Genomic DNA, 18,329 nt, shown 5'->3' with positions numbered 1-18,329 from the left:
TTCATAACAACAATATATATTCCAATCAATTCCAGAACATCTTCATTTTCTGCACTGACATTATGAAAACCTGCAAAAACTAAAGTGTAACAGGTATTTTTGCGGCTTTTCACAAGCCAACCCAAACTTAGCAAAAAAATACGAATCCATTAGAAAAAAGGAACGTAAAAAATGACTAGTTACAGACACTTCTAGTAGGTGGGGCATCTGGAGCGCAGCATTGAAAAAGAGCTCTGCAAAGATTATTTGGAAAAAGTTAAAAATTGACAGCTCCAGACCTCCCCACGTCTTTTCCTTGCTGGGCTATAGTCTTGGGGGCTTCGCACATCACGGCTCCAGCTGGATTCCCTGTGTGAAGAGCATAACGTTTCCACCCTTGCTCCTGGAAGTCAAGCAGGTAGGTAGGTAGTGGTGATCATAATAGCACCATATGTCATTGCTTGAAGCTTAATTGCCTGACTGCGTTTATATCTGCACTTTGTGCGTTTATAATCTAGTGGAGCCACAGAATTGTGTCCTTAGCTCCAGCTGGACTGAGTATTGCAAGTGATAAGGATTTATTCCTATTTGTATATTTCTGCTGAATTACAACAGATTTCGGCCACTTGAGCGCAATGCACACACAGTAGTGCATTTGACAATTTTTTATAGTTGATCAAACAGCAGTCTTCTTTGGTACTCTACATACCCTTATAGCACCATCTTGTGGCCAGACACAGGAATTACCTCTGCAGCTCTGTTCCTGATATAATTTCTGCATTCATTGAAGGGTGATTACACTGCGGTGCATATTGCTTTGCAAACTAGAGGTTGTAGCTCTAATCTTTTTTTTCCTCATTGCTCTGTTTTACAAGATCCCATGAAAGTAGATAAATACTTCAAGAGCCTTGCTTCACCAGTGAATACCATCATGAGCTATAAATCAAAATCAGCAGAAAAAAGCAACACCACACTGTAGAAATACATGTGGAACATCAACCACAGGGAGAACCTGTTGGTGGAAATGTTATGGATTAATTTGGCCTGATGCAAACACTTAAAGCATTCTTTTTGTCAAAGATGGAGTCTCTGCAGGCTGGGGTTGACACTTTAACCAGTGAAGTCAGACAATTCTCCACTAGTCTCAATATAGCAGAATAGCGAATTTCAATTGTTGAAGATAGGCAGGTTGATTCAGAGAGCTCCTTGAGGCACATGCTGAAACAAAATGAAACAACTTGCGCATTGTAGGTGTGCGCTAATACATTGAGGGAAAAGACCTACTAGAATTTGTGGCTTTAATGTTTCCTAAACTGATTGGTTTACGTATTGGTATACCTTCCCATAGATGTGGACAGGGCACGTTGTGTGGGTACAGAATGGCGATTGGATAATATGAAAGAGAGACCCTGCCAATTGATACTTAAGTGTCTGAACTATCAGGAGAAGCTTACAGTCTTGCGTGCTTATAGAGCACAAAGAGAGATCAAATATAAAGGTCATCACCTACTATTATTTCAGGATTTCTCAGCAGAATCACGAAGAAAAACAGAATTTATGTTTACCTGATAAATTACTTTCTCCAACGGTGTGTCCGGTCCACGGCGTCATCCTTACTTGTGGGATATTCTCTTCCCCAACAGGAAATGGCAAAGAGCCCAGCAAAGCTGGTCACATGATCCCTCCTAGGCTCCGCCTTCCCCAGTCATTCGACCGACGTAAAGGAGGAATATTTGCATAGGAGAAATCATATGATACCGTGGTGACTGTAGTTAAAGAAAATAAATTATCAGACCTGATTAAAAAACCAGGGCGGGCCGTGGACCGGACACACCGTTGGAGAAAGTAATTTATCAGGTAAACATAAATTCTGTTTTCTCCAACATAGGTGTGTCCGGTCCACGGCGTCATCCTTACTTGTGGGAACCAATACCAAAGCTTTAGGACACGGATGAAGGGAGGGAGCAAATCAGGTCACCTAGATGGAAGGCACCACGGCTTGCAAAACCTTTCTCCCAAAAATAGCCTCAGAAGAAGCAAAAGTATCAAATTTGTAAAATTTAGTAAAAGTGTGCAGTGAAGACCAAGTCGCTGCCTTACATATCTGATCAACAGAAGCCTCGTTCTTGAAGGCCCATGTGGAAGCCACAGCCCTAGTGGAATGAGCTGTGATTCTTTCAGGAGGCTGCCGTCCGGCAGTCTCGTAAGCCAATCTGATGATGCTTTTAAGCCAAAAAGAGAGAGAGGTAGAAGTTGCTTTTTGACCTCTCCTTTTACCAGAATAAACAACAAACAAGGAAGATGTTTGTCTAAAATCCTTTGTAGCATCTAAATAGAATTTTAGAGCACGCACTACATCCAAATTGTGCAACAAACGTTCCTTCTTTGAAACTGGATTCGGACACAAAGAAGGCACGACTATCTCCTGGTTAATGTTTTTGTTAGAAACAACTTTCGGAAGAAAACCAGGTTTAGTACGCAAAACCACCTTATCTGCATGGAACACCAGATAAGGAGGAGAACACTGCAGAGCAGATAATTCTGAAACTCTTCTAGCAGAAGAAATTGCAACCAAAAACAAAACTTTCCAAGATAATAACTTAATATCAACGGAATGTAAGGGTTCAAACGGAACCCCCTGAAGAACTGAAAGAACTAAATTGAGACTCCAAGGAGGAGTCAAAGGTTTGTAAACAGGCTTGATTCTAACCAGAGCCTGAACAAAGGCTTGAACATCTGGCACAGCTGCCAGCTTTTTGTGAAGTAACACAGACAAGGCAGAAATCTGTCCCTTCAAAGAACTTGCAGATAATCCTTTCTCCAAACCTTCTTGAAGAAAGGATAGAATCTTAGGAATTTTAATCTTGTCCCAAGGGAATCCTTTAGATTCACACCAACAGATATATTTTTTCCATATTTTGTGGTAGATTTTTCTAGTTACAGGCTTTCTGGCCTGAACAAGAGTATCAATGACAGAATCTGAGAACCCTCGCTTTGATAAGATCAAGCGTTCAATCTCCAAGCAGTCAGTTGGAGTGAGACCAGATTCGGATGTTCGAACGGACCTTGAACAAGAAGGTCTCGTCTCAAAGGTAGCTTCCATGGTGGAGCCGATGACATATTCACCAGGTCTGCATACCAAGTCCTGCGTGGCCACGCAGGAGCTATCAAGATCACTGGTGCCCTCTCCTGATTGATCCTGGCTACCAGCCTGGGGATGAGAGGAAACGGCGGGAATACATAAGCTAGTTTGAAGGTCCAAGGTGCTACTAGTGCATCTACTAGAGTCGCCTTGGGATCCCTGGATCTGGACCCGTAGCAAGGAACCTTGAAGTTCTGACGAGAGGCCATCAGATCCATGTCTGGAATGCCCCACAATTGAGTAATTTGGGCAAAGATTTCCGGATGGAGTTCCCACTCCCCCGGATGAAATGTCTGACGACTCAGAAAATCCGCTTCCCAATTTTCCACTCCTGGGATGTGGATTGCAGACAAGTGGCAGGAGTGAGTCTCCGCCCATTGAATGATTTTGGTCACTTCTTCCATCGCCAGGGAACTCCTTGTTCCCCCCTGATGGTTGATGTACGCAACAGTCGTCATGTTGTCTGATTGAAACCGTATGAACTTGGCCTTTGCTAGCTGAGGCCAAGCCTTGAGAGCATTGAATATCGCTCTCAGTTCCAGAATATTTATCGGGAGAAGAGATTCTTCCCGAGACCAAAGACCCTGAGCTTTCAGAGGTCCCCAGACCGCGCCCCAGCCCACCAGACTGGCGTCGGTCGTGACAATGACCCACTCTGGTCTGCGGAAGCTCATCCCCTGTGACAGGTTGTCCAGGGACAGCCACCAACGGAGTGAATCTCTGGTCCTCTGATCTACTTGTATCGTCGGAGACAAGTCTGTATAGTCCCCATTCCACTGACTGAGCATGCACAGTTGTAATGGTCTTAGATGAATTTGCGCAAAAGGAACTATGTCCATTGCCGCTACCATCAAACCTATTACTTCCATGCACTGCGCTATGGAAGGAAGAGGAACAGAATGAAGTATTTGACAAGAGTTTAGAAGTTTTGATTTTCTGGCCTCTGTCAGAAAAATCCTCATTTCTAAGGAGTCTATTATTGTTCCCAAGAAGGGAACCCTTGTTGACGGAGATAGAGAACTTTTTTCTACGTTCACTTTCCACCCGTGAGATCTGAGAAAGGCCAGGACAATGTCCGTGTGAGCCTTTGCTTGTGGAAGGGACGACGCTTGAATCAGTATGTCGTCCAAGTAAGGTACTACTGCAATGCCCCTTGGTCTTAGCACCGCTAGAAGGGACCCTAGTACCTTTGTGAAAATTCTTGGAGCAGTGGCTAATCTGAACGGAAGTGCCACAAACTGGTAATGCTTGTCCAGAAATGCGAACCTTAGGAACCGATGATGTTCCTTGTGGATAGGAATATGTAGATACGCATCCTTTAAATCCACCGTGGTCATGAATTGACCTTCCTGGATGGAAGGAAGAATTGTTCGAATGGTTTCCATTTTGAACGATGGAACCTTGAGAAACTTGTTTAGGATCTTGAGATCTAAGATTGGTCTGAATGTTCCCTCTTTTTTGGGAACTACGAACAGATTGGAGTAGAACCCCATCCCTTGTTCTCCTAATGGAACAGGATGAATCACTCCCATTTTTAACAGGTCTTCTACACAATGTAAGAATGCCTGTTTTTTTATGTGGTCTGAAGACAATTGAGACCTGTGGAACCTCCCCCTTGGGGGAAGCCCCTTGAATTCCAGAAGATAACCTTGGGAGACTATTTCTAGCGCCCAAGGATCCAGAACATCTCTTGCCCAAGCCTGAGCGAAGAGAGAGAGTCTGCCCCCCACCAGATCCGGTCCCGGATCGGGGGCCAACATCTCATGCTGTCTTGGTAGCAGTGGCAGGTTTCTTGGCCTGCTTACCTTTGTTCCAGCCTTGCATTGGCCTCCAGGCTGGCTTGGCTTGAGAAGTATTACCCTCTTGCTTAGAGGACGTAGCACTTGGGGCTGGTCCGTTTCTGCGAAAGGGACGAAAATTAGGTTTATTTTTGGCCTTGAAAGACCTATCCTGAGGAAGGGCGTGGCCCTTGCCCCCAGTGATATCAGAAATAATCTCTTTCAAGTCAGGGCCAAACAGCGTTTTCCCCTTGAAAGGAATGTTAAGCAATTTGTTCTTGGAAGACGCATCCGCTGACCAAGATTTTAGCCAAAGCGCTCTGCGCGCCACAATAGCAAACCCAGAATTTTTCGCTGCTAATCTAGCCAATTGCAAAGTGGCGTCTAGGGTGAAAGAGTTAGCCAATTTGAGAGCATGAATTCTGTCCAAAATCTCCTCATAAGAAGAATCTTTATTGAGCGCCTTTTCTAGTTCATCGAACCAGAAACACGCTGCTGTAGTGACAGGAACAATGCATGAAATTGGTTGTAGAAGGTAACCTTGCTGAACAAACATCTTTTTAAGCAAACCCTCTAATTTTTTATCCATAGGATCTTTGAAAGCACAACTATCTTCTATGGGTATAGTGGTGCGTTTGTTTAGAGTAGAAACCGCCCCCTCGACCTTGGGGACTGTCTGCCATAAGTCCTTTCTGGGGTCGACCATAGGAAACAATTTCTTAAATATAGGGGGAGGGACGAAAGGTATGCCGGGCCTTTCCCATTCTTTATTTACAATGTCCGCCACCCGCTTGGGTATAGGAAAAGCTTCGGGGGGCCCCGGGACCTCTAGGAACTTGTCCATTTTACATAATTTCTCTGGAATTACCAAATTCTCACAATCATCCAGAGTAGATAACACCTCCTTAAGCAGGGCGCGGAGATGTTCCAATTTAAATTTAAATGTAATCACATCAGGTTCAGCTTGTTGAGAAATTTTCCCTGAATCTGAAATTTCTCCCTCAGACAAAACCTCCCTGGCCCCCTCAGACTGGTGTAGGGGCACTGCAGAACCAATATCATCAGCGTCCTCATGCTCTTCAGTATTTTCTAAAACAGAGCAGTCGCGCTTTCGCTGATAAGTGGGCATTTTGGCTAAAATGTTTTTGATAGAATTATCCATTACAGCCGTTAATTGTTGCATAGTAAGGAGTATTGGCGCACTAGATGTACTAGGGGCCTCCTGTGTGGGCAAGACTGGTGTAGACGAAGGAGGGGATGATGCAGTACCATGCTTACTCCCCTCACTTGAGGAATCATCTTGGGCATCATTTTCTCTAAATTTTGTGTCACATAAATCACATCTATTTAAATGAGAAGGAACCTTGGTTTCCCCACATACAGAACACAGTCTATCTGGTAGTTCAGACATGTTAAACAGGCATAAACTTGATAACAAAGTACAAAAAACGTTTTAAAATAAAACCGTTACTGTCACTTTAAATTTTAAACTGAACACACTTTATTACTGCAAATGTGAAAAAGTATGAAGGAATTGTTCAAAATTCACCAAAATTTCACCACAGTGTCTTAAAGCCTTAAAAGTATTGCACACCAAATTTGAAAGCTTTAACCCTTAAAATAACGGAACCGGAGCCGTTTTTATATTTAACCCCTTTACAGTCCCTGGTATCTGCTTTGCTGAGACCCAACCAAGCCCAAAGGGGAATACGATACCAAATGACGCCTTCAGAAAGTCTTTTCTATGTATCAGAGCTCCTCACACATGCATCTGCATGTCATGCTTCCCAAAAACAAGTGCGCAATAGAGGCGCGAAAATGAGGCTCTGCCTATGATTAGGGAAAGCCCCTAGAGAATAAGGTGTCCAATACAGTGCCTGCCGGTTATTTTACATAATTCCCAAGAATAAAATAATTCCTCAAAGCTATGAAGTATAAAATAAGCTTATATATCAATCGTTTTAGCCCAGAAAATGTCTACAGTCTTAAAAGCCCTTGTGAAGCCCTTTTTTTTTCTTTATGTAATAAAAATGGCTTACCGGATCCCATAGGGAAAATGACAGCTTCCAGCATTACATCGTCTTGTTAGAAATGTGTCATACCTCAAGCAGCAAAAGTCTGCTCACTGTTTCCCCCAACTGAAGTTAATTCCTCTCAACAGTCCTGTGTGGAAACAGCCATCGATTTTAGTAACGGTTGCTAAAATCATTTTCCTCTTACAAACAGAAATCTTCATCTCTTTTCTGTTTCAGAGTAAATAGTACATACCAGCACTATTTTAAAATAACAAACTCTTGATTGAATAATAAAAACTACAGTTAAACACCAAAAAACTCTAAGCCATCTCCGTGGAGATGTTGCCTGTACAACGGCAAAGAGAATGACTGGGGAAGGCGGAGCCTAGGAGGGATCATGTGACCAGCTTTGCTGGGCTCTTTGCCATTTCCTGTTGGGGAAGAGAATATCCCACAAGTAAGGATGACGCCGTGGACCGGACACACCTATGTTGGAGAAAACATAATTTATGCTTACCTGATAAATTCCTTTCTTCTGTTGTGTGATCAGTCCACGGGTCATCATTACTTCTGGGATATAACTCCTCCCCAACAGGAAATGCAAGAGGATTCACCCAGCAGAGCTGCATATAGCTCCTCCCCTCTACGTCAGTCCCAGTCATTCGACCAAGAATCAACGAGAAAGGAGTAACCAAGGGTGAAGTGGTGACTGGAGTATAATTTAAAAAATATTTACCTGCCTTAAAACAGGGCGGGCCGTGGACTGATCACACAACAGAAGAAAGGAATTTATCAGGTAAGCATAAATTATGTTTTCTTCTGTTATGTGTGATCAGTCCACGGGTCATCATTACTTCTGGGATACCAATACCAAAGCAAAAGTACACGGATGACGGGAGGGATAGGCAGGCTCATTATACAGAAGGAACCACTGCCTGAAGAACCTTTCTCCCAAAAATAGCCTCCGAAGAAGCAAAAGTGTCAAATTTGTAAAATTTGGAAAAAGTATGAAGCGAAGACCAAGTTGCAGCCTTGCAAATCTGTTCAACAGAGGCCTCATTCTTAAAGGCCCAAGTGGAAGCCACAGCTCTAGTGGAGTGGGCTGTAATTCTTTCAGGAGGCTGCTGTCCAGCAGTCTCATAGGCTAAACGTATTATGCTACGAAGCCAAAAAGAGAGAGAGGTAGCAGAAGCTTTTTGACCTCTCCTCTGTCCAGAATAAACGACAAACAGGGAAGAAGTTTGGCGAAAATCTTTAGTTGCCTGCAAGTAGAACTTGAGGGCACGAACTACATCCAGATTGTGTAGAAGACGTTCCTTCTTTGAAGAAGGATTTGGACACAAGGATGGAACAACAATCTCTTGATTGATATTCCTGTTAGTGACTAACTTAGGTAAGAACCCAGGTTTAGTACGCAGAACTACCTTGTCTGAGTGAAAAATCAGATAAGGAGAATCACAATGTAAGGCTGATAACTCAGAGACTCTTCGAGCCGAGGAAATAGCCATTAAAAACAGAACTTTCCAAGATAACAATTTTATATCAATGGAATGAAGGGGTTCAAACGGAACACCTTGTAAAACGTTAAGAACTAAGTTTAAACTCCATGGCGGAGCAACAGCTTTAAACACAGGCTTGATCCTAGCTAAAGCCTGACAAAAAGCCTGGACGTCTGGATTTTCTGACAGACGCCTGTGTAACAAGATGGACAGAGCTGAAATCTGTCCCTTTAATGAACTAGCTGATAAACCCTTTTCTAAACCTTCTTGTAGAAAAGACAATATCCTAGCGATCCTAACCTTACTCCAGGAGTAACCTTTGGATTCGCACCAGTATAGGTATTTACGCCATATTTTATGGTAAATCCTTCTGGTAACAGGCTTCCTAGCCTGTATCAGGGTATCAATAACCGACTCAGAAAAACCACGTTTTGATAAAATCAAGCGTTCAATTTCCAAGCAGTCAGCTTCAGAGAAGTTAGATTTTGATGTTTGAATGGACCCTGTATCAGAAGGTCCTGTCTTAGAGGTAGAGACCAAGGCGGACAGGATGACATGTCCACTAGATCTGCATACCAAGTCCTGCGTGGCCATGCAGGCGCTATTAGAATCACTGATGCTCTCTCCTGTTTGATTTTGGCAATCAATCGAGGAAGCAGCGGGAAGGGTGGAAACACATAAGCCATCCCGAAGTTCCAAGGTGCTGTCAAAGCATCTATCAGAACCGCTCCCGGATCCCTGGATCTGGACCCGTAGTGAGGAAGTTTGGCGTTCTGGCGAGACGCCATGAGATCTATCTCTGGTTTGCCCCAACGTCGAAGTATTTGGGCAAAGACCTCCGGATGAAGTTCCCACTCCCCCGGATGAAAAGTCTGGCGACTCAAGAAATCCGCCTCCCAGTTCTCCACTCCCGGGATGTGGATTGCTGACAGGTGGCAAGAGTGAGACTCTGCCCAGCGAATTATCTTTGATACTTCCATCATTGCTTGGGAGCTTCTTGTCCCTCCCTGATGGTTGATGTAAGCTACAGTCGTGATGTTGTCCGACTGAAACCTGATGAACCCCCGAGTTGTTAATTGGGGCCAAGCCAGAAGGGCATTGAGAACTGCTCTCAATTAAAAGCAAAAAAAGGCTGCCAAGTGGAAAATAATGCCCAAATATTTATTCACACAGTACCTCAGCAATGTAAACGATTCTACATTCCAGCAAAAACGTTTAACATGATAAATAGTTATTAAAAGGATTAGTGACCTTTAACAGAGTAGTTCCGGTGAAATACCATCCCCAGAATACTGAAGTGTATACATACATGTCATTTTAACGGTATGGCAGGATTTTCTCATCAATTCCATTCAGAAAATAAAAACTGCTACATACCTCAATGCAGATTCATCTGCCCGCTGTCCCCTGATCTGAAGCCTTTACCTCCCTCAGATGGCCGAGAACAGCAATATGATCTTAACAACTCCGGTTAAAATCATAGTAAAAAACTCTGGCAGATTCTTCCTCAAACTCTGCCAGAGAAGTAATAACACGCTCCGGTGCTATTGTAAAATAACAAACTTTTGATTGAAGTCATAAAAACTAAGTATAATCACCATAGTCCTCTCACACATCCTATCTAGTCGTTGGGTGCAAGAGAATGACTGGGACTGACGTAGAGGGGAGGAGCTATATGCAGCTCTGCTGGGTGAATCCTCTTGCATTTCCTGTTGGGGAGGAGTTATATCCCAGAAGTAATGATGACCCGTGGACTGATCACACATAACAGAAGAAAGAAGGGTATTTGCTCCCTACTGCTCTCGGCTACATAAAACAGGGTCGCCAAATTACAATGCTGTATCCGACCAAACTCTGACTGCAAACCCTCTCAGGGACACACTTCTTCCACTCACCTCAAGCTTTGCAGGCATACTTGGACACGGAAAAACGAGCAGGAGCTGAATAGACATACTTAACTAGGTATCCTGAGCACTTTACTTATTATTACTTGTTATGAAGCAGTTTTGTTGGACTGATTATTATTTAGTTAGATATTTGTTGAGGATTAGTTCCTTTAGGCCTTTAAAGAGCAACCTTTTCACAGTTATATTAGATACTTCTTCTATCTTAGATTAATGTTATGGTGTTATTTAACCTCAGTTAATTTTGGTGTCCTTTTTATTTATGAAGTTATAGAATACTTAGGAAAAGAAGAGTATAACCTTTACTTTTGCTAATCTCAGAATTACATTTGTTAGCTCAGATTAAAATTTTGGAGAGTTCCTGGAGTGCCTGCAGACCTGCTGCCAACAACTTGTAATCCTTTGTGTCCTGGCGCCTATAGCAACATGAAGCAGTGAGTCCCTGTTATGCCCCCATTTATTAGAGATGGGCAAATGTGTTTATATTTAAACTCAAATGTTAGAAGGAATGTTATTGTAGAAATTCGAATTACATTATCAAATGTTGATAAGAATGAATATTCATTAAAATTCTATTATCGAATGTTATTTACAGTTTTCAAATGTGACATTCGAATTTGAATATAACATTTATAAAACACAGTTGTAGACTAGAAATACTATTTCGAATTTGAATGCTACCTTCAAATTCGAATGTGACATTCGAATATTACATTTATACAACAAAGTTGTAGACTAGAAATACTATTTAAAATTTGAATATGACATTTGAATTCAAATATTACATTTATAAAACACAGTATTAGACTAGAAATACTATTTTGAATTTGAATGTGACATTCCAATGTAGCATTCAAATTAGAATATTACATTTATAAAACACAGTTGTAGACTAGAAATACTATTTCGAATTTGAATGTGACATTCAAATTCGAATGTCACATTTGAATTTGAATATTACATTTCGAAATTGAATGTGATATAAAATACAAAGCTAAACATTCTATTATTCGAAAATATATTTTCAAAAGTTATTGAAAAATTTGAAAATGAAAATAGAATGTTAGAATGTTATATAAACATTCTAAATTCGATTCAAATGAACGAATGTATCAAAATTTGTTTTAAATTTTGAATTTTTAGAAACATTTGTCTATCCCTACTATTTATACACTTAACTTTGTGTATTTCATTCAACATATCTGTTTATTCGCTGGTTACTATCAGCACTTGACTACACTGGAGTATTGCATTTAGAAGTTGATACTGGTTCCACATGGCCTCTGTGTATAATTTGATTTCCTGGAATGTTGGGGATTACCTCCCCGGTGAAACTGAGTATGATACTTCAACATCTCAAGTCCCTTTGAGTAGACATAGCCCTATACTCCAGGAGACTAGATTGACTGCAGAGGAACATGAGAAACTAAAGGCTCATTGGGTGGTTACTGTTATTTATACACCCACAGAAGGTAGAAAGAGAGGGGTTGCCATTTTAGTTAAGTAAGACTTTGCAGTATCCTTCTCAAATATAGACGTTGACAAACAAGGCAGATACATCATTACACTCATGCATGTTGCTACACATACCTGTATGTCATGAGCTGCTGAATTGCAATGTTTATGGCCCCAACTCCTTCTGTCCTCATTTCTGATAGACACTTCTGGCCAAATTAGCGGCTCATGACAGTATCCCTATTATAAATTGAAGGCAATTTCAACTTGGCCCAGGCCATCCTTTTGGACTAATTTAAAGATCCTATGGCTTCCTCTACATTGTAAACAGATAATACAAGATACACTCGAGAAGTGCAATTAATTTCCAGTTTTAAAAAGAGTTTGGGCCCCATAGATGTTTGGCGCACAAGACACCCAGACAAACGAGATTATACATGTGTCCAAGTCCCACAACACATTATTGAGAATAGATTATTTTTTTTAAATCTTCCTCGGTGGTGCCCTGTGTTATATATAGTTCAATATGCCAAATCACCATTTCTGACCATGTTACCATTAGTCTATAATTGCAGCCAATTCTGCAAAACCCCTCTAATAGGTCCTAGAGGTTTCCATCGTACCTTTACAAGAATGTTGTTTTCTTGGATAAACGATGTAGTTAATAACACCCAACACCAAGCTGACTATGATTTTTAATGGCACACATATAAGGCAGTGACGAGCGGTCACATTATCGCCTTCACAGCCCATTGCAATAAAAACTCCAAGAAAATAGATTTACGATTTTTATTGTAACTCACTGAAGCATACAATGCTTATTTGCAAAGTCCCAATGCTCATCTTACTCATCATGTTAGGTTAAAGTGATCTCTTTGGATCAGGAATTATTCGATCAGTTTTGGATTGCTGTCACTCATCTGCAGAGCCAATTTACAACACATGATTTAGCTTGTTTGGATCTCAAACATTTTTTGGACATCCTCCAGCACCTTCCTTCAAATGCTCTGGAAGGGCTGAGCAACTTAGTTGTAAAATTTGATTCATCAACCAAGATGATGATGAAGCCATCCTTTATTGCCTGAGCTCTGAAGCTGAAGAATAACAGCATTCTAATGTAGGTCAGATCAGTGCAAAGTGCAGGACTTGCAAAAATTGTATTGCTGCTATAATGCATAACAACTTGTACAGTCTAGCTTATACTTCCCTTTTCAATGCATGCAAGTTGACACTGACACTTTCCTCTTCCCAAGTGGCATGTGAAAGGTATTTTTCTAAACTTAAGTATGTCCTTAACAGGCATAGAAATTCCCTTTCACAGCAACATTTAGAGGCCTTTATGCCGATGTTATTAGAAAAAGGTGTTACAGGTTCTTAAGCCTTTAGCTATTACCTGCATATTGTTTAATATCTTTTACTTTGTATTTATACATTTCTGCACTTTGTTTTTATCTACTATACATCTAGATAGTTTGGTGTTTATATAGTTAAATTGTAATACTATATAAAGAAAGGAAGGGTGTGTGTTCAGTTACACATTAAGATTTTTATACAATTGTATTATTACTTGAATATTGTTTGCTATTTATTTTCTCCTTGTAGGTCTGAGATGCATACATGTTGTTATCTATGCATCTAGATAGTTTTATAGTTAAATTGTAATACTATTTAAATAAAGGGTATGTGTTCAGCTGCAAGTTTTTAAGATTTTCATACCCTTTTAATATTTCTTGAATATTGTTTGATATTAATTTTCACCTTGTAAATTTGTGATGTCACAGAAGGTTAATTTGTATATATAAATAAAAATGTCTGCACTTTGTTGTTATCTGTGTATCAGATGGTTTGATATATTTGGAGTTAAATTATTATATTATTTAAATAATGCAGGACAATGTGTTCAATATATCTGAATAAGTAATGTTCCTGGCAAGAAACATGTACGATGTCTGTTAGTCAATGTTGCTACTGTGCCTATATTTTTTTTTTCTTTTACATATGTTCTAATAAAGTATTGACACTTCACCTAAATATCCCTATGCTTGGGTGCATAATTGTGTTGCCCCTATTTCACAAACATTGCACTATTAAATGATCTATCCATTATGTTACTAAGCATATTCTTCACAAACGGCTAGATTACGAGTTGTGCGTTAGGCTGAAAAAGCAGTGTTAACAGGTCCTAATGCTGCTTTTTTCCTACCGCTGCTATTACGAGTCTTGCAGGTTTAGGGGCACCGCACACTTCTTTGGCCTTACCGCAAAATGACTTACGTAAACTTTGTAAACCCTTTTTTCTATGGGACTTCCATAGCGGCGGTATTACGAGTCTGTCCTGGGAGTCCAAAAAGTGAGCGGTACACCATCTACCTCCAAGATCCCTAACGCATTTTAAAGTCAGTAGTTAAGAGTTTTATGGTACAACGCCGTAACATAAAACTCATAACTAAAGTGCTAAAAAGTACACTAACACCCATAAACTACCTATTAACCCCTAAACCGAGGCCCTCCCGCATTGCAAACATTAAGATACATTTTTTTAACCCCTAATCTGCCGCTCCGGACATCGCCGCCACTATAATGAACATATTAACCCCTAAACCGCCGCACTCCCGCCTCGCAAACACTAGTTAAATATTAATAACCCCTAATCTGCCACCCCTAACATCGCCGCCACCTACATTATACTTATTAACCCCTAATCTGCTGCTCCGGACATCGCCGCCACCTAAATTATACTTATTAACCCCTAATCTGCTGCCCCCAACATCGCTGACACCTACATTATTTTTATTAACCCCTAATCTGCCGCCCCCAATGTCGCCGCAACCTACCTACACTTATTAACCCCTAATCAGCTGCCCCCAACGTTACCGCCACTTTTCTAAATTTATTAACCCCTAAACCTAAGTCTAACCCTAACACCCCCTAACTTAAATATAATTTAAATAAATCTAATGAAAATTACTATCATTAACTAAATTATTCAGGGCAATGGAGAGCTTAGGTTTTTTCTGGTTAGTATTTTATTTTGGGGGGTTGGTTGTGTGGGTGGTGGGTTTTACTGTTGGGGGGGTGTTTGCATTTTTTTTTACAGGAAAAAGAGCTTATTTCTTTGGGACAATGCCCCACAAAAGGCCCTTTTAAGGGCTATTGGTAGTTTAGTGTAGGCTAGGGTTTTTTTTATTTTGGGGTTTTTTTTTTTAATTTTGATAGGGCTATTAGATTAGGTGTAATTGGTTTAAATATCTTGTAATTTTATTTATTGTATTTTATTTATTTATTGTAATTTTATCTTGTTTTTTATTTTCTGTAATTTAGTGGTTTTTTTGTGATTTAGCTAATTTAATTTAATTTATTTAATTGTATTTAATTTAGTTCATTTATTTAATTGTAGTGTAGTGTTAGGTGTTAGTGTAACTTAGGTTAGGTTTTATTTTATAGGTACTTTTGTCTTTATTTTAGCTAGGTAGTTATTAAATAGTTAATAACTATTTAGTAACTATTCTACCTAGTTAAAATAAATACAAACTTGCCTGTAAAATAAAAATAAACCCTAAGCTAGCTACAATGTAACTATTAGTTATATTGTAGCTAGCTTAGGGTTTATTTTACAGGCAAGTATTTAGTTTTAAATAGGAATTATTTAGGTAATAATATTAATTTTTATTTATATTTATTGTTATTATTATTATTATTATTATAATAAGTTAGAGGGTGTTAGGGTTAGACTTAGATTTAGGGATTAATACATTTAGTATAGTGGAGGCGACGTTGGGGGCGGCAGACTAGGGGTTAATAAATGTAGATAGGTGGCGGCGATGTTAGGGACGGCAGATTGGGGTTTAAGAATATTTAACTAATGTTTGCGAGACGGGAGTGCAGGGGTTTAGGGGTTAATATGTTTATTATAGTGGCGGCAATCTCCGGAGCGGTAGATTAGGGGTTAAAAAATATAATGTAGGTGGCAACAATGTCGGGGGCGGCAGATTAGGGGTTAATAAGTGTAAGATTAGGGATGTTTAGACTCAGGGTTCATGTTAGGGTGTTAGGTGTAAACATAAATTTTATTTCCCCATAGGAATTAATGGGGCTGCGTTACTTAGTTTTACGCTGCTTTTTTGCAGGTGTTAGACTTTTTCTCAGCCGGTTCTCCCCGTTGATTCCTATGGGGAAATCGTGCACGAGCACGTACGACCTGCTCACTGCTGACTTAAGCAGCGCTGGTATTGAAGTGCGGTAAGGAGCACAATTTTGCTCAACGCTCACTTATTGCCTTTTAACGCCGGGTTTGTAAAAACCTGTAAAACCAGCGCTGTAGGTAAGTGAGCGGTGAGACAAAACTGCTCGTTAGCACCACACAGCTTCTAACGCAAAACTCGTAATCTGGCCTTAAGTTTCCATACATTATATATATATATATATAAAAAAAGATATTGGGAGAAGTATCCCAAATACCCACTGAGAAAAATATGGTGTGTGCATTTTATGGATGTGACAGAATTTAGGACTGGTCTACAAATTTTCCAGGGCTGCTTTTCATTCCCAGTCCGGCCCTGATAAGAACATTACTATTTGTGCTGCAAACAGAAGAGAGCTTATCTTCCAAATCATATATAAAATAGTTTTCTATTATTCACCTGTAGGAGTCTGATAGGGTAACAAAACTGAATTCCTTGGTGCTGTAGATAATGAGATCTTCTGACATCTTACTGAGATGGGTCATACATAGGGAAGCCCAGAACAGGAACTCCGCTGAAACAAAGTAAAAGGTAGAACATATTCAGCAACAGAGTGTAACAAAACATACAAGCACAATTAATGATTGATCTTGAAAATATTTTGTAGTAAAAACTTGATCCACTTAACAAAATACCATTTAGGCAAACCCTAGGCTTAAAGGGACATCCATGTGATAAAAAGAACATGCTTTAATGTGTTTTATATTATTGCGCCGTTTCTTGCATATAAACATGTATTCAACCCCTGCAAAGTCATATCCAGAGCGGTAATGAACCACTGGGAGCTAGCTCAAAACATCTGGGGAAAAGCAGAATATATCCAAAGCCACCAATCACCAGCTAACTCCCACTAGTCAGTGCATTACTGCTCTTGAGCCTACCTAGGTATAGTTTTAAAAGACAATCTGATAATATACATAAAATGAAAAATCTCTTAATATTCCATGCTCTATCTAAACCATAGTAGTTTAATGCTGAGTTGCATGTCCCTTTAACAACAGGCAGCAGATATCATTTTATACTTTATCATAATTTCAAATTGAATATACTGTATAGGTGTGCTATAGTCCTTTTTGGAAAAGTGAAATCTGCCTAAAACTGTGTTTGAAATTACTGCAAAATGTTCTTCATGGTTACATTTATGGACTTTTGTTTGGGCACTGTATGCTGAGAGTTATGTGAGCAATAGTTTGTTGTCAGTCAACCAATGATACTGATACATGAAAGTAGAGCATTGTTTTGCTTTTGTACGTTTATGATTTTGACACCACATATCTCATTGTGATTATATTTAGTAAACAAGCATCATAAACAGAAAATTATTAGATAAAATGTATGATGTGTTTATGTGATAATCAACAATAAATCAAATAAAAAATATAAAATTATGCTTACTTGATAATTTAATTTCCATCATGGGGAGGAGCGTCCACGGCTTCATTACTTGTGGGAATTAAGAACCTGGCCACCAGGAGGAGGCAAAGACACCCCACCCAAAGGCCTTCCCTAATCCACCAGTCATTCTGCAGAGGGAACAAGAAACAGTAGGATAAATATCAGGGTATAAATGGTGCCAGAAGAATATTATTAATTTTAGTTCCGCCAACCGGAGCAACAGGCGGGAGCCGTGGACTCTCCTCCCCATGATGGAAATGAAATTATCAGGTAAGCATAATTTATATTTTCCATCTAAAGGGGAGGAGAGTCCACGGCTTCATTCATTACTTTTGGGAACAAATACCCAAGCTCTAGAGGACATTAAATGAAAAAAACGAGAGGGCAAGAAGGCGGACCCTAATCTGAGGGCACCACAGCCTGTAAAACCTGTCTCCCAAAAGCTGCTTCCGCCAAAGCAAAAATGTCAAATTTGTAAAATTTTGTAAAGGTATGTAAGGAGGACCAGGTAGCTGCCTTACAAATCTGCTCCATAGAAGCCTCATTCTTGAAGGCCCAAGAGGAAGCCACAGCTCTATTTGAATGAGCCGTGATCCTCTGAGGAGGCTTATGTCCCGATGTCTCGTAGACCAAGCAAATCATTTTTCTCAACCAAAAGGACAAAGAAGTCGAAGAGGCCTTCTGCCCCTTGCGCTTCCCTGAATACACAACAAAAAGAGATGTTGACCATCAGAAATCCTTCGTAGCCTGAAGCTAAAACTTCAAAGCACGAACCACATACAAATTATGAAGTAACCTCTCCTTAGGAGAAGAAGAGTTAGGACACAAAGAAGGAACAATTATTTCCTGATTAATGTTACGGGTAGACACAACCTTGGGAAGAAATCCCAAACCAGTGCGAAGAACAGCCTTATCAGCATG

General features: G+C 40.1%; 1 protein-coding gene across 3 annotated transcripts in view; it reads right to left on the bottom strand.

The window, feature by feature from the left end:
• ASL (argininosuccinate lyase) overlaps positions 1–18,329 on the bottom strand; it is a 122,998-nt gene that overhangs the window by 34,595 nt on the left and 70,074 nt on the right. For all 3 annotated transcript variants that reach the window (XM_053707443.1, XM_053707442.1, XM_053707444.1), the window contains exon 11: positions 16,413–16,527. In XM_053707443.1, coding sequence (XP_053563418.1) covers positions 16,413–16,527 — 115 coding nt within the window. The remainder of the gene's footprint in view (positions 1–16,412; positions 16,528–18,329) is intronic.

Source organism: Bombina bombina, chromosome 3, assembly GCF_027579735.1.
Source record: "Bombina bombina isolate aBomBom1 chromosome 3, aBomBom1.pri, whole genome shotgun sequence".
NCBI lineage: Eukaryota > Metazoa > Chordata > Amphibia > Anura > Bombinatoridae > Bombina > Bombina bombina.
Note: the sequence above shows the minus strand (reverse complement) of the source record. Positions and strands in the feature narration are given on the sequence as shown.